Consider the following 23,381-nt stretch of genomic DNA (forward strand, 5'->3'; position numbering starts at 1 on the left):
GTCACATTCATTTTATGTACAGAGACAGCTGTTCTTAAATTGGAGAAACATGCTTTCTCATTCTTCTGAATGGCTGTAGTGAAAGTGAAAGGGGGAAAGATGCACCACACTCTCTCTTGGACTTTGACCCTTGAGACATCCATTTGTCCTGAAGGTAGAAGGGCAGCTTCTTCACAATGGGCTGCACTCCTTTTGCGGTGTCAAGGTAAGCTAAGCCTGGTAGTTATCCATCTAGCTTTGCTGCATTCAGCTCAAGTAGAATGTCAGCGAGCTCTTGAAGCTTTTTACTATCTTTGTTAAGTATCTTGGAAAAGTGTTCTACTTTCAGTAAGAGAGCTCTCTATGGCCTCTGTTGAACCATATGTTTTCTCCAGCCTTTCCCAGGTCATTGTAATCCCAAGTGTGGGATTCCTAATGTTCACTGATTTGATCCTGTGTGTGCTCATTTGTTCCTTTCCCTGGCCACTTAATAAGAAGGTCCATCCCGTCACTTGCTGTGAGCTCAAGACCGTTGATTGCGTTGAGGTTGGTGAACTTCCAGGCGTGGAAGTGCTCAGGGAGTTCATCAAACATAATAAGTCCTGAAGAAACCAGTAGATTTTTCATCGAGAAACCTGGCAAGATCAGTGGTAGTACTGTTAGGGTCATCCATAGTATGGACTCTGTGTGATGATCTGGTGGAGAGAGAGCTGTACTGTTGTGTGTAGCCTCTCTGGTGTGGTGATGTTCCGTTGTGGATGGGTGTGCTGTTCTCTGGTAAAATGCAACAGGCTCATGGCTCGGTTGCTGCGTGCTGGGACATATCAGTGCTTAGGTTGACTGGTTGAGGCGTGCTGTCTGGTTGAGGGTGTGGCAAACTTCTTCCTTTGTCTCAGAAAGTTTGCTGAAGGTGACTTGGAATGACGGGTAACATATTCCTCTGTTCTTTGGAGAACACTGGCTTGGAGGGAAAGGTACTCTCTCTCTTTATTATGTTTGACGGCTCCTGGGTCTGGCAGTACTTGCATGTGACTTCACAGATGAGCAGGATTGATTGCTGGAGCGAGAGGAGATGGACCCAGGGTCGACACCCTCTGCAAAATTGTTGTCAGACGGAACATCTCTATTGCTAGCAGGATCCATTGTTGTAGTGAGAACAATGGGAAGTGTCTGGCTACTGTAGTCATTTTGGCACTCTTGCAGCCGCAGATGATGCAGTGGTAAGTATCCAACTTCCATCTTCATAGAACCTGGTGTGTGGTTATCGTTTCACTGTACTGTTCTCATTCTACTCCCAAGGAGTGCATGTTAAACAGCTGGCTAAACTCTTAATGTCACTACAGTCCTCCAAGGAACTGGCAGGTGTTGTCTTTTGGTAGGTTTAATGCAGTTAAGAAAATAGAGTTAAGAAAATATTTACTAAATAAACTAAAGTTTAAAAAATAACAATAATGAGGCTATATACAGAGGGTACCGGTACTGAGTCAATGTATGGGGGTACAGGTCAGTTGAGGTAATTTGTACATGTAGGTAGTGGTAAAGTGACTAAACAGGAAGTAGCAGCAGTGTAAAAACAAAGTGCGGGGTTGTCAATGTAAATAGTCCGGGTGGCCATTTGATTAATTGTTCAGCAGTCTTATGGCTTGGGGGTAGAAGCTGTTAAGGTGCCTATTGGACCTAGACAATACTGCTTGCCGTGCTGTAGCAGAGAGAACAGTCTGACTTGGGTGACTGGAGCCTTTGACAATTTTTTGGGCCTTCCTTTGACACCGCCTAGTAAATAGGGTTGTACGCACTACCCTCTAGCGTCTTACGGTTGGATGCCGAGCAGTTGCCAGGCAGGGATGCAGCCGGTCAGGATGCTCTCGATGGTGCAGCTGTAGAACGTTGAGGATCTGGGGACCCAACCCAAATCGTTTCAGTCTCCTGAGGAGAATCTGTTGTCGTGCCCTCTTTATGACCATCTTGTTGTGTTTGGACCATGATAGTTTATTGGTGATGTGGACACCAAGTAACTTGAAACTCTCGGCCCGCTCCACTACAGTGACTGAGGTGATATAATCCGCAATGACATTAGATGAATCCCTGAACATATTTCAGTCAGTGCTAGTAAAACAAAGTTTTTGCTTATAAGCAGGAATCAGCAGGATAGAATTATGGTCATATTTGCCAAATGGAGGGTGCACGTGACGTGCTGGTAGAAATGAGGTAAAACGGATTTAAGTTTGTCTGCATTATCGTCCCCGTCAACTATAAGTACCGCTTCTGTATGAGCATTTTCTTGTTTGCTAATGGCCTTATACAGCTTGTTGAGTGTGGTATTAGTGCCAGCATCGGTTTGTGGTGGTAAATCGACGGCTACGAAAAATATAGATGAAAACTCTTGGTAGATGGTGTGGTCTACAGCTTATCATGAGGTACTCTACCTCAGGCGAGCAATACCTCAATACTACCTTAATATTAGACATCGCGAACCAGCTGTTAATTACAAATAGATGCACACCTCCACCCCTCATCTTATCGGGTGTAGCTATTCTGTCCTGCCAATGCACCAAAAACCTAGCCAACTGTAGGTTATCCGTTAAAGCTTCTTAAGGCTAGGGGGCAATAGTTTGACGTCCGGATTAAAAGCGTGCCCAAAGTAATCTGCCTGCTACTCAGGCCCAGAAGCTAGGATATGCATATATGTGGAGGTAGATTTGGATAGAAAACACAAGTTTCTAAAACTGTTAGAATAATGTCAGTGAGTATAACAAAACTGATTTGGCAGGCAAAACCCATCCAGGGAAAAAATAATTTGAGGTCATTGTGTTTCCCAATGGTTTTCTATTGAAAGCCCTATTATGAAGAACCTGGTTGCAGTTCCTATGGCTTCCACTAGATGTCAACAGTCTTGGCATGATCTGCTTTTGCCGTAAAGCCTTTTTGAAATCTGACACAGTGGCTGGATTAAGTTAAGCTTTATTTTGATGTATGACACATATATTTTCAAGAATGTTGAATATTGATACTCCTGTAGTTTGAATTTGGCGCACTGCCGTTTCACTGGATGTTGTCAAATCAATCCCGCTAAAGGGATTGGCGAGTGAAGGGATTCATAAGAGGTTTTAATGCCACCATAATGGCCAAAAATGAAAGAATGGATTTGTATAGATAGCAGTTAGCCTAGACACTGCAAGAGGGCAAAAAAGGGCAAAAAAGTATTTAGTCAGCCACCAATTGTGCAAGTTCTCACACTTAAAAAGATGAGAGAGGCCTGTAATTTTCATCATACGTACACTTCAACTATGACAGACAAAATGAGAAAAAAAAATCCAGAAAATCACATTGTAGGATTTTTAATGAATTTATTTGCAAATTATGGTGGAAAATAAGTATTTGATCAATAACAAGAGTGTATCTCAATACTTTGTTATATACCCTTTGTTGGCAATGACAGAGGTCAAATGTTTTCTGTAAGTCTTCACAAGGTTTTCACACACTGTTGCTGGTATTTTGGCCCATTCCTCCATGCAGATCTCCTCTAGAGCAGTGATGTTTTGGGGCTGTTGCTGGATAACACAGACTTTCAACTCCCTCCAAAGATTTTCTATGGGGTTGAGATCTGGAGACTGGCTAGGCCACTCCAGGACCATGAAATGCTTCTTACGAAGCCACTCCTTTGTTGCCCGGCGGTGTGTTTGCGATCATTGTCATGCTGAAAGACCCAGCCACGTTTCATCTTCAATGCCCTTGCTGATGGAGGTTTTCACTCAAAATCTCACAATACATGGCCACATTCATTCTTTCCTTTACACGGATCAGTCGTCCTGGTCCCTTTGCAGAAAAACAGCCCCAAAGCATGATGTTTCCACCCCCATGCTTCACAGTAGGTATGGTGTTCTTTGGATGCAACTCAGCATTCTTTGTCCTCTGGAATGGGTCTAGGGTTGGGTCTAGGGTTTCTGGGATAATGGTGTTGATGTGGGCCATTACCAGCCTTTCAAAGCACTTCATGGCTACAGACGTGAGTGCTACGGGTCTGTAGTCATTTAGGCAGGTTGCCTTTGTGGTCTTGGGCACAGGGACTATGGTGGTCTGCTTGAAGCATGTTGGTATTACAGACTCAATCAGGGACATGTTGAAAACATCAGTGAAGACACCTGCCAGTTGGTCAGCACATGCCTGGAGCACACATCCTCCTGTCTCAGCCTCCAGTATTTATGCTGCAGTAGTTTGTGTCGGGGGGCTAGGGTCAGTTTGTTATATCTGGAGTACTTCTCCTGTCCTATTCGGTGTCCTGTGTGAATCTAAGTGTGCGTTCTCTAATTCTCTCCTTCTTTCTCTCTCTCAGAGGACCTGAGCCCTAGGACCATGCCCCAGGACTACATGACGACTCCTTGCTGTCCCCAGTCCACCTGGCCATGCTGCTGCTCCAGTTTCAACTGTTCTGCCTTATTATTATTCGACCATGCTGGTCATTTATGAACATTTGAACATCTTGGCCATGTTCTGTTATAATCTCCACTCGGCACAGCCAGAAGAGGACTGGCCACCCCACATAGCCTGGTTCCTCTCTAGGTTTCTTCCTAGGTTTTGGCCTTTCTAGGGAGTTTTTCCTAGCCACCGTGCTTCTACACCTGCATTGCTTGCTGTTTGGGGTTTTAGGCTGGGTTTCTGTACAGCACTTTGAGATATCAGCTGATGTACGAAGGGCTATATAAATACATTTGATTTGATTTGATCCTGGTAATCCGTCTGGCCCCGCAGCCATGTTGCCTGTAATCCATGGCTTCTGGTTGAGGTATGTACGTATAGCCACTGTGGGGACGACGTCCTCAATGCACTTATTGATAAAGCCAGTGACTGATGTGGTGTATTCCTCAATGTCATCAGAAGAATCCAGGACATGTTCCAGTCTGTGATAGCAAAACAGTCCTGTAGTTTAGCATCTGCTTCATCTGACCATTTTTTTTATAGACCGAGTCACTGGTGCTTCCTGCTTTCATTTTTGCATGTAAGCAGGAATCAGGAGGATAGAGTTGTGGTTGGATATACCAAATGGAGGGTGAGGGAGAGCTTTATACGGGTCTCTGTGTGTGGAGTACAGGTGATCTAGAAGTTTTTCCCTCTGGTTGCACATTTAACATGTTGATAGAGATTTGGTAGAACTGATTTAAGTTTCCCTGCATTACCTCCTGCCACTAGGAGCGCCACCTCTGGGTGAGTGGTTTCCTGTTTGCTTATTAGATTATACAGCTGAGTGTGGTCTTAGTGCCCGCATCTGATTGTGGTGGTAAATAAACAGCCACAAAAGTATAGCTGAGAACTCTCTAAGCAAGTAGTGTGGCCTGCAATTTATCACAATATACTCTACTTCAGGCAAGCAAAATCTAGAGACTTCCTTAGATTTTATGCACCACCTGTTGTTTACAAATATGTACAGACCCCCCCACCTCCCCCACCCCCTTCGACTTACCAGAGTGTGCTGGTTGTTCTATCTTGCCGGTGCAGTGTGTATCCCGCTAGCTGAATGTCCATGTCGTAATTCATGGAATGGATTTCATGGAATTTTTTAGGTTTTTGTCTGCCATATGAGTTCTGTTATACTCACAGACATAATTCAAACAGTTTTAGAAATGTCAGTGTTTTCTATCCAATACTAATAATAATATGCATATATTAGCATTTGGGACTGAGTAGGAGGCAGTTCACTCTGGGAACGATATTCATCCAAAAGTGAAAATGCTGCCCCCATCCCAAAGAATATTTATCTGTACCAATTCAGTTTGATGGAAACACCTCTGGTGGGAAAATGTGCATATTATTTTTAGAATAGTCGCACGGAAATCCGCCAAATGGATGGTAACCTAGCTACTGAGATCACAAATAAAAGAAAAATGACTGACAAATAAATTTGTCATCACAAGGCAATTAACATTGTATGTTGTTGCACTACTGCAGTTGATTTAATTGCCATCAATCAGATTGTCCTTCATTAGATCTATAGAAGAGCTTAGGGGATAACATATCTACCTGCTGTCTGTGATGGTTCTGGTGATGAAACGGAGGTACTGGTAGATATCCACACTATGATGAATCTTCAGAATGTCCTCTTCTGTGTATTTGAAGAGCGCCAATGCATAGCGAAATATCACCTGTAAAAATGTGATAAAATATTATGTCCATTAAGTAGTATTGTTTCTTGCTACTATGACAATAGTGAATGTGTACAGGATAGTCAATGTCATTTGTAAAGTGACTATGCATAGATAATAAACAGTGAGTAGCAGCAGTGTAAAAACAAAGGAGGGGGGTTTCAATGTAAATAGTCCGGGTGGCCATTTTATTAATTGTTCAGCAGTCTTATGGCTTGGGGGTAGAAGCTGTTAAGGAGCCTTTTAGACCTAGACTTGGTCGCTCCGGTACCGCTTGCTGTGCGTTAGCAGAGAGAACAGTCTATGATTTGGGTGACTGGAGTCATTGACAATTTTTTGGGTCCTTCCCCTGACACCGCCTAGTATATAGGTCCTGGATGTCAGGAAGCTTGACCCCAGTTGAATTACATAATCCTTTTTGTTTTTTGGATATAAGTGCTTCCTTTATTACTGATAAATAAACTAAATACTTGAGTAAATGAGGGATACAAAGTATATTGAAAGCAGGTGTGGTTCCAAAGTTAATTAAGCAATTAAAACATCCCATGTATAAAAATGCCCAGTTGCCCATTATTTTGCCTACCATAGCTAGAAGAGATCTTAGTGACTTTGAAAGAGGGGTCTCAAAGGAGCATAGGGTGTTTAAAGTGTGTGTGTGTCAGTCACCAGATCTCAACACAATTAAACACATGGGAGATTTTGGAGTGGCACCTGAGACAGCGTTTTTCACCATTATCAACAAAACACCAAATTATGGAATTTATCGTGGAAGAATGGAGTCGCATCCCTCAAATAGAGTTCCAGTTGTAGAATCTCTGCCAAGACACATTGAAACGGTTCTGATGGCTTGTGGTGGCCCAATGCCATATTAAGACACTTTATGTCCGTGTTTCCTTTAGTTTGGCAGTTGCCTGTATATTTAAATTACTTATTGTCATTTCTCAGTACTACCATAGAGACCCATTCTGGAAATATGTCTAAAACACCAAACAACCACTCATCTGACTATTATTGCAATGGTATTCCTCTCTGAAGAATTTGTCTCAATTACTTTTATGAAAAGTAACTTTAATATGGTACAATCCACATATCAAAACATCAATATCACTGAAATATACGTCGAAAACCTGTCATCTGTAACCTGTAACCTAAAAACCCTAACCCCTTCCTCAAGCCCCGTTGACCTTGGTGCCCTCGTACAGGAAGGCGTCCCAAATTCTGAGCAGGATGTCACTGGTCAGCCTCTCCACGAACGCAGCTAGGAACCAGTCGGAGGTGACCAGGGACACGTCCACTCCGTGACAGTGGAAATGGGCTGTTAGTCTCGGCATCTTCTCTGCCATGAAGTCCTTGAGCACGCGCTGCTCCACCTGAGATTAAGACACAAGATGGGTTAAACAAACCTTTCTGTCCCACCACAGTCTAAACCCAGTTCACGCTCCCTATTAGTGGGTGAACAACCAACATAGGGTTCTACACTAACTTTTTCCACTGGTGGCACCAGAACATTATTTGGTCACACCAATTTTGCTATATATTTTTGTAGTCGTGCATTCCATACAGAACCAGGCTAATAATGACTAGCCATCTTTTAAATGAGCATGCCCTTGTGTTCTTACATTGATTTGGATATTTACTGTAACAGCAAAGAAAATAGTTCAAATAAAGTGCAGAATGTATTTTTTGCCATGTTCTTTTCTGCAAAATCCTTTAGAGGGCAGAATAAAAAATAAAAAAGATTATTGATACCAAAACGATACCATGACAAAAAAGGTATATACTGTATAATATAGCGGAGGACTGATTTTCATTTTTTCTCTCTCAAAATCACACTTTTTAAAAATAGGAAACAACAAATTTGGATGTTCCAAGTCCACCACAATGTTTAAACTACATCTGGGGACCATTTTTTAGGTCTGGAAAAAAAAATCACTTTTTTTATATCTATTTACCCTTTAATTCAGGCGAGAACCAGCCAGACAGTTTGGTTTTCTGTGTTTCTGTAGCCCACTTGTGATGAAGTTTTAAAAACACTGGATTGATGCAAATAATCATGATTCTGCTACTTTGTAGTTACCTTTTAATTGACTTTCCATCTACCCAAAAACAGCGGTAGTGGTAAAAGAATAATGCATTTTTTAATAGGCCTACCCAATGGCATTATGCATTGACATTCACAATTTTTTACATTCTAAAATATGACAGAATAATGTGGGCATTAACTGGCTAAATAGACAGCATGCTCCCAACACAAACACACTAATGAAGTCTGTCCATGTGTAGCTAGTCTGTCTCGACATTTGAGATGTTGAAGAGTTAAGCCGGGTGTACATTACACGACTACTGATTCCTAGATGGCATAGCAGTCTGTTTGTCTTGTCCCCATCCGTCCCATGTATATATAGTTTTCTTCGTATGTATTTTTTATATTTCCGTCTACGGACTGAACCTTCTCTCCTCCTCCTCGCCTCATCCAATGTGGTACGGATCTGATATTGTTTACACTTGTTGTTTACACTAGAACCTATTGTTTACACTAGAACCGGAACCCCCATCAGAAGCTAGCCAGCTAACTAGCTACTAGCTACTAGCCAGTTAACCACTGCTAGCGGTCATCACGATTAACTCGGACATCAGCCAGCCTTAGCCCGGGCAATTCCTGCCAGTCTGCACAGGCGATATCAACCCAGAGCACATCACACTGCTTTTTCTCTACCACATTTCCAGATTCCTACAGCAAGCTCTGAACCTTTACACCGGATCATCACAGCTAGCTGCTATCCGAGTGGCTACTCCTGGCTAATGTCTCTGTCCCAAAGAAAGCACCAGTTAGGCCTAGCTTGAGGCTAATTCCAGGCTATCTCCCGGCTAGCTGAAGAGGTCCACCAGCCAATTCTTGGGCTACAATACCTGTTTGCCAATTGGCCTGGACCCTTTTACTGCTGACACGGAGCCCCGCCGATCCATCACGACTGGTGTGCCGATGTAACCATCTGAAGGGGTTTCGACAGGCTCTCCCGTTGCAACGTCCCCCAAAGGCCCATCTGCTAGCCTGCTAGCTGTCTGAATCGCCGTGTCTCCAGCTCGCCTAGCTACTCACTGGACACTATGATCACTCAGCTACACATGCCTCTCCCTAATGTCAATATGCCTTGTCTATTGCTGTTTTGGTAAGTGATTATTGTCTTATTTCACTGTAGAGCCTCCAGCCCTGCTGAATATGCCTTAGCTAGCCCTTTTGTTCCACCCCCCACACATGTGGTGACCTCACCTGGCTTAAATGGTGCCTCTAGAGACAAAACCTCTCATCATCACTCAATGCCTAGGTTTACCTACAATGTATTCACATCCTACCATACCCTTGTCTGTACATTATGCCTTAAATGTATTCTTCCGCACCCAGAAATCTGCTTCTTTTATTCTCTGCTCGGAACGCACTAGACGACCAGTTCTTATAGCGTTTAGCTCTTATCCTACTCCTCCTCTGTTCCTCTGGTGATGTAGAGGTTAACCCAGGCCCTGTAGTGCCTACAGTGGGGAGAACAAGTATTTGATACACTGCCGATTTTGCAGGTTTTCCTACTTACAAAGCATGTAGAGGTCTGTAATTTTTTATCATAGACACTTCAACTGTGAGAGACAGAATCTAAAACAAAAATCACATTGTATGATTTTTAAGTAATTCATTTATATTTTATAGCATGACATAATTATTTGATCACCTACCAACCAGTAAGAATTCCGGCTCTCACAGACCTGTTAGTTTTTCTTTGAGAAGCCCTCCTGTTCTCCACTCATTACCTGTATTAACTGCACCTGTCCACACACTCAATCAAACAGACTCCAACCTCTCCACAATGGCCAAGACCAGAGAGCTGTTTAAGGACATCAGGGATCAATTGTAGACCTGCACAAGGCTGGGATGGGCTACAGGACAATAGGCAAGCAGCTTGGTGAGAAGGCAACAACTGTTGGCGCAATTATTAGAAAATGGAAGAAGTTCAAGATGACGGTCAATCACCCTCAGTCTGGGGCTCCATGTAAGATCTCCCCTTGTGGGGCATCAATGATCATGAGGAAGGTGAGGGTTCAGCCCAGAACTACGCTGCAGGACCTGGTCAATGACCTGAAGACAGCTGGGACCACAGTCTCAAAGAAAACCATTAGTAACACATTACGCTGTCATAAAATCCTGCAGCGCATGCAAGGTCCCCCTGCTCAAGCCAGTGCATGTCCAGGCCCGTCTGAAGTTTGCCAATGACCATCTGGATGATCCAGAGGAGGAATGGGAGAAGGTCATGTGGTCTGATGAGACAAAAATAGAGCTTTTTGGTCTAAACTCCACTCGCCGTGTTTGTAGGAAGAAGGATGAGTACAACCCCAAGAACACCATCCCAACCGTGAAGCATGGAGGTGGAAACATCATTCTTTGGGGATGCTTTTCTGCAAAGGGGACAGGACTAATGCACCGTATTGAGGGGAGGATGGATGGGGCCATGTATCGCGAGATCTTGGCCAACAACCTCCTCTCAGTAAGAGCATTGAAGATGAGTCATGGCTGGGTCTTCCAGCATGACAACGACCCGAAACACACAGCCAAGGCAACTAAGGAGTGGCCAAGGTCCTGGAGTGGCCTAGCCAGTCTCCAGACCTGAACCCAATAGAAAATCTTTGGAGGGAGCTGAAAGTCCGTATTGCCCAGCGACAGCCCCGAAACCCGAAGGATCTGGAGAAGGTCTGTATGGAGGAGTGGGCCAAAATCCCTGCTGCAGTGTGTGCAAACCTGGTCAAGAACTACAGGAAACGTATGATCTCTGTAATTGCAAACAAAGGCTTCTGTACCAAATATTAAATTCTGCTTTTCTGATGTATCAAATACTTATGTCATGCAATAAAATGGTAATTAATTACTTAAAAATCATACCATGTGATTTTCTGGATTTTTGTTTTAGATTCTTTCTCTCACAGTTGAAGTGTACCTATGATAAAAAAAAATAACAGACCTCTACATGCTTTGTAAGTAGGAAAACCTTCAAAATCGGCAGTGTATCAAATACTTGTTCTCCCCACTGTAGCTCCACTCCCATTCCCCGGGCACTCTAATTTGTTGACTTATGTAACCGTAAAAGCCTTGGTTTCATGAATGTTAACATTCGAGCCTCCTCCCTAAGTTTGTTTCATTCACTGCTTTAGCACACTCCGCCAACCTGGATGTCCTAGCAATGTCTGAATCCTAGATTAGGAAGGCCACGAAAAATCCTGAAATTTCCATCCCTAACTATAACATTTTCCGACAAGGTAGAACTGCCAAAGGGGGCGGAGTTGCAATTTACTGCAGAGAGAGCCTGCAGAGTTCTGTCATACTATCCAGGTCTGTGCCCAAACAATTCAAGCTTCTACGTTTTAAAACCCACCTTTCCAGAAACAAGTCTGTCACTGTTACCGCTTGTTATAGACCCCCTTCAGCCCCCAGCTGTGCCCTGGACACCATATTTGAATTGATTGTCCCCGTCTATCTTCAGAGTTCGTACTGTTAGGTGACCTAAACTGGAACATGCTTAACACCCCAGCCGTCCTAAAATCTAAGCTAGATGCCCTCAATCTCATACAAATTATCAAGGAACCTACTAGGTACAACCCTAAATCCATAGCCATGGGCATCGTCTTAGATATCATCCTGACCAACTTGCCCTCTAAATACACCTCCGCTGTCTACAACCAGGATCTCAGTGATCATTGCCTCATTTTCTGTGTGTGAAATAGGGCCGCGATCAAACGACCACCCCTCATCACTGTCAAACGCTCCCTAAAACACTTCAGCGAGCAAGCCTTTCTAGTCGACCTGGCCCGGGTATCCTGGAAGGATATAGACCTCATCCCGTCAGGATTCCTGGTTGCTCTTTCAAAGTGCATTCCCCACCATCTTAAATAAGCGTGCGCCATTACAAAAATGTAGACCTAAGAACAGATAGCCCTTCGTTCACCCCAGACTTGACTGCCCTTGACCAGCACAAAAACATCCTGTGGCGTTCTGCATTAACATCGAAAAGCCCCCGCGATATGCAAATCAAATTTTCAGGGAAGTCAGGAACCAATATACTCACTCAGTTAGGAAAGCTAAGGCTAGCTTTTTCAAAACAGAAATTTTCATGCTGTAGCACTATTCCAAAAAGTTTTGGGACACTGTAAAGTCCATGGAAAATAAGAGCACCTCCTCCCAGCTGCCCACTGCCCTGAGGAGAGGAAACATTGTCACCACCGATAAATCTACGAAAATCGATCATTTCAATTAGCATTTTTCTATGGCTGGCCATGCTTTCCACCTGGCTACCCCTACCCTGGCCAACATCTCAGCACCCCCCGCAGCAAGGTTCTAAATGACCGCCATCGATAAAAGACAGTACTGTGCAGCCGTCTTCATTGACCTGGCCAAAGCTTTCGACTCTTGTCAATCACTGCATTCTTATCGGCAGACTCAATAGCCTTGGCTTCTCAAATGACTGCTTTGCCTGGTTCACCAACTACTTCTCAGCCAGAGTTCAGTGTGTCAAATCGGAGGGGCTGTTGTCAGGACCTCTGGCAGTTTCTATGGGGGAGCCACAGGTTTTAATTCTCAGGCCGAGTCTTTTCTCTGTATATATCAATGATGTCGCTCTTGCTGCTGGTGATTCTCTGATCCACCTCTTCACAGATGGCACCATTCTGTATACATCTGGCCCTTCTTTGGACACTGTGCTAACAAACCTCCAAACGAGCTTCAATGCCATATAAACAGTCCTTCCGTGGCCTCCAACTGCTTTTAAATGCAAGTAAAACTAAGTGCATGCTCTTCAACCGATCGCTGCCCGCACCCTCCTGCCCGACTAGCATCACTACTCTGGACGGTTCTGACTTAGAATACATGGACAACAACAAATACCTAGGTGTCTGGTTAGACGGTAAACTCTCCTTCCAGACTCACATTAAGCACATTAATCTCCAATCCAAAATTAAATATAGAATCGGCTTCCTATTTCGCAAACAAAACCTACTTTACTCATGCTGCCAATCAAACCCTCGTAAAACTGACTATCCTACCAATCCTCGACTTCGGTGATGTCATTTACAAAATAGCCTTCAACGTTCTACTCAGCAAACTGGATGTAGTCTATCACAATGCCATCCGTTTTGTCACCAAAGCCCCATATACTACCCACCAATGGGACCTGTATGCTCTCGTTTGCTGGACCTCACTACATATTCGTCGCCAAACCCACTGGCTCCAGGTCATCTATAAGTCTATGCTAGGTAAAGCCACGCCTTATCTCAGCTCACTGGTCACATAGCGTCAACCACCTGTAGCACGCGCTCCAGCAGGTATATTTCACTGGTCATCCCCAAAGCCAAAACTTATTTTGGCCGCCTTTCCTTCCACTTCTCTGCTGCCAATGACTGGAATGAATTGCAAAAATCACTGAGTCTGGAGTCTTATATCTCCCTCTCTCACTTTAAGCATCAGCTGTCAGAGCAGCTTATCGATCACTGTACCTGTACAATACCAATCTGTAAATAACACACCCAACTACCTCACCCCCATATTGTTACTTATCCTCTTGCTCTTTTGCACCCCAGTATCTCTATGTGCACTTCATCATCTGCACATCTATCACTCGTGTTACTGCTTAATTGTAATTATTTCGCATCCATGGGTCTATTTATTGCATTTCCTCCCTACTCTTCTACATTTGCACACACTGTACATAGATTTTTCTATTGTGTTATTGACTGTACGTTTGTTTGTGTAACTCTGTGTTGTTTTAGTCGCACTGCTTTGCTTTATCTTGGCCAGGTTGCAGTTGTAAATGAGAACTTGTTCTCAACTGGCCTACCTGGTTAAATAAAGGTGAAATTAAAAATTTAAAACAACTTTCAAAATCGCTGAGCCTCTCACATTAAACCACCACCTTTCCTGTAGTTTTTTTTGTCTTTCCAACGTAGTGGTGCGCACACTTAACGATGTGGCACAGACGGGGGTCACACTACAAGATTCTTCACTTCGTGAGGATTGTCGATACCACACTGTCTAGCAAAAACAATGATGTGATTAGATTTAACATACTGTAGCAACAACAAGCTGCAAGCTTATAAACGTTTTCAGTCAGACATTCACGCTTGCCATAGAGTTGAAATGTCTACCCAACATTTTGAATTTAATAACATTGCTTGTTCAAATCAGAGCTGCAACTATTTGACACTTTGGCTTGGGTTAAAGGCAAGTACAAATGCATACTAGTAGTAGTCATCGCTCCTGCTTGAGAGTTTCCTGGGTGATGAAAAACAATGTCATCTCACTTGCTTCTTCTCTGGCGAGCTCTCAAAAGCTATTGCTAATCACCATTTGTTAGGAATGTTATGAATAAATGACTAAACAATATCCCCATTATAAATAGAACTGTAACGAAATAAACTTATACTCTGTTTTGTTATATCTGATTAACAATATGAATTCATAAGAGAGGGATTGTGGAGCCTGAAACAGGGGATAATTAAAATTAAATAAATACTATTCCAGCCAGTTTGGAGAAGATTGGAAGTGTTTTTTTTATGTAAGCAGAAAGGGTAATTAACCTATGGTTGAACCGACTCAACTTAGCACTGGAATGTTCAGATAAAGACTGTTTTCTTAGCTGACAGTTCCAGTTAACGGAAAACCTAAGTGGTGAGGGGTCAAGAGTTAATTCAGTTATATTGTGTGTCATGTGTGTGTGCTAGTAGGTCGGAATGAACTTTTAAACCTGATTTGAGAGGAGATCCATTCTAGAACCAATGACGTCATATTTTGTATGTAAACTGTTCGTGGTTACATGGCAGCGCGCTCCGAGAATAAATACTATTATCTATTTTTGATAAGACTGGTCTCTGTCTATTCTATGCAAATAAGAATCTTACAAATTTTCATAAAATAGACTAAGTGAATTCAATTAATGAAAACATATTGGAATAATGAAATTATATCAACACCATTCTTAAAACTTGTTGTTGTACATCTCACACTAAAAGAGCTTTGCAGATTTTGATCCAAGTATCGGGAGGTCAGGGACTGCTCTAAGACGAGATCCGTAGGCCTTCGATTACGTCTCTGATGCACTCACACTAGGCAAGCGATGGTGACGGCCGCGTGTCCCGAGTAGGCAACGACATGGGGATTTTGTTTCCGATCTCAAAAACCTGTTTGGAACAGCAAAATCGGGGCCAAAATCTGTAGTGTACTGTTTCATGTTTTTAAAATGAGAAAGTGACAAAGGTTTATTTGTAGTGGAATGCTTTGTATGGAAAACCAAGTTGAAGCCAACATTCAATGTAATCTAGCTCATAATAATGAACTGAAACGGCGGGAAACAAACAATAGCGCCTGCATCTCTCATAAAAATGGATCATAAATAAAATCACGGAACTAACGTGACCAGGTAAATTGTTTTCACTGGCACCCTTGTGACTGATAAAAAATGTAAAGTCAAACGTCCCAAAATGACAGATTTGGTAACAGTATCGAACCCTGAACCAATGCTTGAATTTTTATGCTTCACTAGCTGCTCCATTCGAGTGTTTTTTTTATTTTATTTTTTTACATTAAGGTACATTACAAGTACATTAATGGATATCCACCCACATTGCAACTTCAGCAAAACATATATTATAAACTATCAAAGGAATCGTTTCACATACCTGAGATGCTGTTAGAGTCTTGCCATAGAAGTCCTGAGGCATGATGGTCTCAACAATGGCCACCAGACACCAGAAAGCATCTTCCTCGCTCTGCAACACTAGCAAGGCCATTGCAGCCAATCTGACAGAAAAAAAGAAGGCAGTGAAGGCAATGACAGAAGGCAATGACAAGACTAATACAGTTACTGTGTCCGAATACACATACTAGCATACAACATACTTAAACTGCATGTTATGTACCTATCGTCGCATAATATTTAGAACGTACTGTTTAGTAAAAAGTATGCAGTATGCCACGGCTCCTGACTGGCTGAGTAGGTGGGGTGGGGCCAAGTGTGGGTGGATTTTCCAAATTCAACAGACACGAACCAGCCTGATAATAGCTCATTTCCAATTCTATTGATTTCTCTGTTCTCGGAAAAGAATAGGAATGGAGTTATAGGCCTACTCAGGTTGGTTATAAGCAGACTACCAAATTATAACCAAAACTATACAAATTATAACCAAAACTACCAAAAGAGCTGTTGCCTACCGTAGCCCATATAAACCATCTATCCTATTTAAAAAGCACTGAAGATAGAAACAGATCATTTGGTTCCATTTTAACATACAGTATTTTTTAGTGAAACAAAAGTGCTGTAACATAAATACATTAAATTAAATAGCCTAGTACACACACCAAAACTTATCAAAATGTTTAAATCAAAATGGTATTGCGCAGAAAAACGTGGACAGCATCGCAAATTCAGAACCAATGTACAGCAACATAATAAACTAAAGCACTGATCATTGGAAACAAGATCAGAATGACTGCTAAGGCTTGATCCATAAATTAAATAATTCAATAGGTAGCTTACAAAACTATAACAATCCATATGTTCAAATCAAAAGGCATGGCTAACATGACATCAATAATGCATCCACATCCCGAGTCCCGGTGCCGACACACTCACATATCGAAAGATGTTCAGTATTTTGTTTAAAGGCTCCGACGAAGGCCAAGACAACAAGAAACAGTTTTCAATGAGAAAATAGAAATCCACTTTGGATAAAAATACTTCTTATTTCAAAGATGTAGCTTACGATAAAATAATTGTGATCATTTTAAGGAGGACAAAAACTACTTAGGTAACATTTGAACACCACTGCAGAAGCTTCGCTTCCCAGTGAAGTAACCTAGGGCCTAGGTTACCTAGGAACTAGGGCCTATCACTTGCCGCCCATCTATTCCAATGCATTGTGGAAAAGTGTGCATAGAATTCTACTAAATAAAGAGCCATACTCGATGTTCAAAAATTCACATACTATAAAACATTATATTTTTGCTTACTGAGAATTTATCATGCACAATTTTCATTGTTGCCATGTATTGGTTGATTTCGGTGTGAATTTAACCGAAATTAGTATGACATCTGGGCATTTATACTTCAAAAGGCTACTATTTAGGATGGAAGTATGGGTATTCGTGCACGGTCAATGCCTCCTCATAGTGAGTACAAACCCAAAATTATACCCCATACATTAAGTTTCCATCCACAGTTTTTATGGGAGTAAAGTCATGCCATATATTTTTAATAAATCACGGTACAATTTTATGAATACAGTTTGTTTGTTCGACATGGTAGGATCTTCTTGGAACTGGAAGCGCCTTTATGCGTAAATATTGATATAATAACCATCATATCAAAGTTAACTTGGAGTCAAGTGAGGGTATGGTGAAGTAAGTTATGATGAATTTCACAGGGTGGTGAAAGTGCATGGTGATGATTCTGATAAATATTGAGGGGCTTATTCTGCTGACATGATGATCAATGCTTGACTGCAGTTTGACAAAAATATTCTCACTATTATCCATAATAATCTCATCAAATAGGTCCACAGACGATGCAATCTCAACCACACTGCACACTGCCCTAACCCATCTGGACAAGAGGAATACCTATGTGAGAATGCTGTTCATCGACTACAGCTCGGCATTCAACACCATAGTACCCTCCAAGCTCGTCATCAAGCTCGAGACCCTGGGTCTCGACCCCGCCCTGTGCAACTGGGTACTGGACTTCCTGACGGGCCGCCCCCAGGTGGTGAGGGTAGGCAACAACATCTCCTCCCCGCTGATCCTCAACACTGGGGCCCCACAAGGGTGCGTTCTGAGCCCCCTCCTGTACTCCCTGTTCACCCACGACTGCGTGGCCATGCACGCCTCCAACTCAATCATCAAGTTTGCGGATGACACAACAGTGGTAGGCTTGATTACCAACAACGACTCTTTTAGAGACGGCCTACAGGGAGGAGGTGAGGGCCCTCGGAGTGTGGTGTCAGGAAAATAACCTCACACTCAACGTCAACAAAACTAAGGAGATGATTGTGGACTTCAGGAAACAGCAGAGGAACACCCCCATCCACATCGATGGAACAGTAGTGGAGAAGGTGGAAAGTGTTTAGTTCCTCGGCGTTCACATCACGGACAAACTGAAATGGTCCACTCACACAGACTGCATGGTGAAGAAGGCGCAACAGCGCCTCTTCAACCTCAGGACGCTGAAGAAATTTGTCTTGTCACCAACAAAACTCACAAACTTTGACAGATGCACAATCGAGAGCATCCTGTCAGGCTGTATCACTGCCTGGTACGGCAACTGTTCCACCCACAACTGTAAGGCTCTCCAGAGGGTGGTGAGGTCTTCACAACGCATCACCGGGGGCAAACTACCTGCCGTCCAGGACACCTACACCACCCACCTACACCAGGCCAAAAAGATCATCAAGGACAACAACCACCCGAGCCACTGCCTGTTCACCCCGCTATCATCCAGAAGGCGAGGTCAGTACAGGTGCATCAAAGCTGGGATCGAGAGACTGAAAAACAGCTTCTATCTCAAGGCCATCAGACTGTTGAACAACCATCACTAACATTGAGTGGTTGCTGCCAACATACTGACTCAAATCTCTAGCCACTTTAATTATTAAAAATTGGATGTAATAAATGTATCACTAGTCACCTTAAACAATGCCACTTTATATAATGTTTACATACCCTACATTACTCATCTCACATGTATATACTGTACTCTATACCGTCTACTGCATCTTGCATAAGCCATTCGGCCATCGCTCATCCATATATTTATATGTACATATTCTTATTCATTACTTTACACTTGTGTGTAAAAGGTAGTTGTTGTGAAATTGTTAGATTACTTGTTAGATATTACTGCATGGTCAGAACTAGAAGCACAAGCATTTCGCTACACTGGCATTAACATCTGCTAACGATGTGTATGTGACCAATAAAATTTGATTTGATACATCTAACCGGCCTCAACTGGAGACCATGTGTATGGAGCTGTGTGTGCAAGCAGTTTGCTGATGTCAACGTTGTGAACAGAGTGCCCTATGGTGGCGGTGGGATTATGGTATGGGCAGGCTTAAACTACGGACAACAAACACAGTTGCATTTTAACATTGGCAATTTGAATGCACAAAAGTACCGTGACGAGATCCTGAGGCCCATTCTCAGGATAATTTTTTTAAGGCATCTGTGACTAACAGATACATATCTGTCTTCCCAGTTATGTGAAATCCATAGATTAAGGCCTAATGAATTTATTTAAATTGACAGATTTCCTCTTATGGAACTCAGTAAAATCTTTGAGATTGCTGCATGTTGCATTTATATTTTTGTTCAGTATAGTTACTGACACAATACTGAAGTGTACAATTGTTTTACTCCACAAAGTTAGTTAAACAATGGAAGGTTTCTATATATTTTCTATATTACAAAAGATATCAACAAATAAAATAGGTATTTTTTTTAAAGTCTTTGAATGTACCTGTTGAGGCCCTGGCAATAGCCGACAGACCGGTTGTGACAAGAAAAGGCCAGGAGGATACGATGTAGCTGCCGGACGGCACGCTTGGCGGGGAAGGAGAAGTGGCGGTTCCCCCTCAGAGTGGTCTCCAGGTCCAACCAGATCTGCTGCGAGACCCGGTGGGCCGAAGCAGCCTGGCTCCTAAAGCATATCTGTTGGTACCAGTGGGGCTGGCCCTCTCTCAGGGAGCGGGTGCGGCTCCACACTATCCAGCGCCACACACGACTCCTGTAGTAGTGCGGCACACCCTTTCTCAGAAGCCCCTTCAGCTTCGGAGAGGCCACCGCCTTGTCTGATCGTCTGCCATCAAAGTGCTGTGCCCAGCGGCCCCAAAGACGCTCGCTGTCCCCCTCCTCTTCCCCATCCTTCTGTTGTTGTGGGGGATCGTGGGAATGAATCCCTAATGCTTGCAGTTTGGCCAGCAGCTTCATATCATCCATTTGGATGTCAGTGGAGATTCTAAACCCATACTCATCATAGTCCCTACACAACACACAAATGACGACAGCTCATTAACTCTGCTAGGAAGTTCTTTGTATTTTCTCATGATTAGCATCACTTAACTTTACCAACAAGTACTCACAAGAAATGATAGGAATCATAAGTGTGATTACAATGAACACTCTTACTGAGGTTAACTTACCTGAAATGTTTCAATTAATGCTACACACACACACACACACACACACACACACACACACACACACACACACACACACACACACACACACACACACACACACACACACACACACACACACACACACACACACACACACACACACACACACACACACCTGGCAGGGTTCAGTTCCAGAATGTCCCTCCCGCCCTCCCGAAGAGTGTCGGTGATCAGGGTCTTTATGGCTTCCCTGTGTCTCTCCAAACCTCTGCTCTCCTGTAGCTTGAAGAGGACTGTCAGAGACCTGCTCTCCATCCGGAACACCTTGGCCTCCAGATGGGCACACTGACACATACACATACACAAGAGGAAGAAGGAATGTAACAATTTACAAGGTACACTGCTACTCATCTGGATTTAAGCATACTACAAATACATACAGTACTTATTGTCTCAAAAAAAGACATGCTTTTGGGGATTTTTTAGAGACCATGCGTTTACCATTATTTCCAGCATGATCCTCTAGGTTTGCTGCATGTAGAAAATCCTAGGATTCAATCAATCAATGTCTGGTTGTGCGTGTGTGTTTGGTGGGGGGGTGTAGAATCACTGATCTCCAAATAGTATTCAATGCCAAATACGCTTAGTGCGATTATGATTAGCAGACCAAAACCAAAGATGATGGATAGATGATGTTCACTCAGGCTGTTTACCATTGGAAAAAAATGTCAGTTCCGCTTCAAATTATGTAGACAACGCCACACACATTTACATAGAAAAATCCTAAACGTTTCTTGTCTGTCACGAATGTTGAATAAAATAAAATGTCAACTTTGCCGATTGTCCGTGGTGTTGGTAGAAATTTGAGACAAAATATCCCCAGGAAATTATTATTAAACCAACTTCAATACGCAGGTCTATGTGTGTGGCAGTCAATATGTGCTTTGCTCATTACCAAAGGTACATGTTAGTACATATGCGAACCATGCATACGAACCAAAGTCTTGCAGGTGTTTACATGGTTGTGCGCACGTGTCAGGTGAAATGTCAACTTCAGTACGGTGATCTAAAAAGTTGGGTAAACAATACTTTCCTGTGGATATTTTTTCTCAAATGATGAGCAGCTGAAGGACCAACACCATTGACAATCGCCAGAGTAAGTTCAAATATAATTGTTTTCAACATTCCGGCTTGTAGAAGACCATTTCTAGAATCATGTTCCAGACAGTGTATTTAGACATTCACTGTCTGGTCCCCAGGCAAAGTTCCGGTCTACTTAACTGGGTTTGTCTCCCATAGACACCAATGCAATAGGGTTTTCCACTAGTTACCACAGCCACAAAGTCAGAATTGCCAATATTGTATATATTCATGAAAACAAAAATATTTGGTCATAATTTAAGGTTAGGGTTAGGCATAAGGTTAGCAGTGTGGTTAGGTATAGATTTTAAGAAGAGAAATTGTAGAAATAGGCAGGGTTTAAACTTTGTGGCTGTGGTAACTAGTGACGACAATGCAATAGCAGCTGGGTCTGGTCTAATCGCTTCCTCTTCCGTCTCTGCCTACATCTCCCCTGGCTTAAAGACGCTGCAGGGTCAAGCTGATGTCTGCATTGGCTGTGCAACATTTACTGTGATACAGTCTCTGCAGAAGTCAGGACAATCACACCTCTTGCTCTTCGCGCAGCAGCACAGAGCTTCTGAGCAGAGCTGTTGTGAAGGAAGAGTGTCTGTTTATGCTGGACCTACGGTCAATCAATCATGTCAATGCAGAACTATACAAAGCCCTCCGCATTGTTACAAAATTTGGGAGGCACACGACAATGTGGTACAGAGCTCAATTTAGCCTCTGCATGCCTCCAGAGGCTCCACAATTGCATCACACCCTCAATATTGAGACTCGGACCACAATTCCGGATCAAGCATAAATTGGCTTTTAGGTGATCCCCCCCCACCAAAGACACACCCAACCAGACATTGATTGATTGATTGGAGATGGCTTGCAATCAAATAAAGAACATTTTTTAGAATGTTCTACATGCAGTAAACCTAGTGAATCATGCTGGAAATACCAATAAAAGCAAAGTGCCTCAATAAAAGCCACAAAAGTATACTAAACATTCTACAATGCAACATCAAAGTCAGGTCTTGTAAATGTCATGCAGCAGCAGGTACCTTTATCATCAAGCACTTCTCTTGTTCTGTACTCTTCCTCCATTCTTTGGTTAACGTGTAGATCTCTGCGTTCAAGTAAGTATTCTGAGTCTTGTAGGCCTCAATGTTGTCCTTGGGGAGGGAAGAGAGCATTTAAACTTAATGCCTTCAATACATTTATAAAGTGTATTTCAAGTTTACAGAGGTTGCTCCTGAATTATTGTTTGATATACTGTTATTGTTGTAGGAACTATTTCACAACTGAAAAAACATCAGAGACTCCCCTCCATCTTCCAGAATGTGAGTTAGTGAGTGGGTGTGTGTGTGTGTGTGTGCTTGCAATAGTTCTTTGATGCTGCATAAATATTGCAACGGCAGGTTTGATTGAATACGGGCTTCACACTACTAAGAGATGTCCATCTTGATCCTCCCAATACTGGTAATTTAAGTGGAAGCCTTCAACTAAAGTGACTTACAGCCCCATGCTCTAGCTAGCTAGTCCACTAAGCCATTGAAACCTTCCCCACCTTAAGATTCCTAATCTCCTGTCTCAGCTGCTCCTGCGTTTCAAGGACAGTCCAACCGCGGACGAGGCTTCGCTGGGGGTCGGTCAAACTCTCAGCCACTTGTTGGGACAGACGGAGGACCAACTCTCTCTCAGCCTGGTTCCTCTCAGCCAGTAGCCGGAGGTGATCCTGAGACTCGGCCACACAGTCGTGCCTCAGCAGTGGCGCAACCTGCAGGCCATACGAATGATCTGTGTTGCACTCGCCTTGATTCCATGGTTGTGAGTTGGAACTCTTCCATTCACACTCCGACCTCGGGGACTCTACTGCAGGAGTCAATTTCTCCTGCTGGGCCAACTCCAGGGCCTTCTGCAACAGGGATACTAGATCCTAAAAAGAAAGTGACA

General features: G+C 43.0%; 1 protein-coding gene across 1 annotated transcript in view; it reads right to left on the reverse strand.

The window, feature by feature from the left end:
- The window catches only part of LOC112231574 (TBC1 domain family member 2A), a 42,610-nt gene that overhangs the window by 14,742 nt on the left and 4,487 nt on the right, over nt 1-23,381 (reverse strand). The window contains exons 6-12 of the mRNA XM_042311771.1: nt 22,996-23,364; nt 22,490-22,600; nt 20,491-20,660; nt 19,655-20,176; nt 15,822-15,942; nt 7,301-7,486; nt 5,995-6,116 (exon numbers count right to left, since the gene is read on the reverse strand). Of these exons, the coding sequence (XP_042167705.1) occupies nt 5,995-6,116; nt 7,301-7,486; nt 15,822-15,942; nt 19,655-20,176; nt 20,491-20,660; nt 22,490-22,600; nt 22,996-23,364 (1,601 nt within the window). The remainder of the gene's footprint in view (nt 1-5,994; nt 6,117-7,300; nt 7,487-15,821; nt 15,943-19,654; nt 20,177-20,490; nt 20,661-22,489; nt 22,601-22,995; nt 23,365-23,381) is intronic.

Source organism: Oncorhynchus tshawytscha, linkage group LG34 (assembly GCF_018296145.1).
Source record: "Oncorhynchus tshawytscha isolate Ot180627B linkage group LG34, Otsh_v2.0, whole genome shotgun sequence".
NCBI classification, from domain to species: domain Eukaryota; kingdom Metazoa; phylum Chordata; class Actinopteri; order Salmoniformes; family Salmonidae; genus Oncorhynchus; species Oncorhynchus tshawytscha.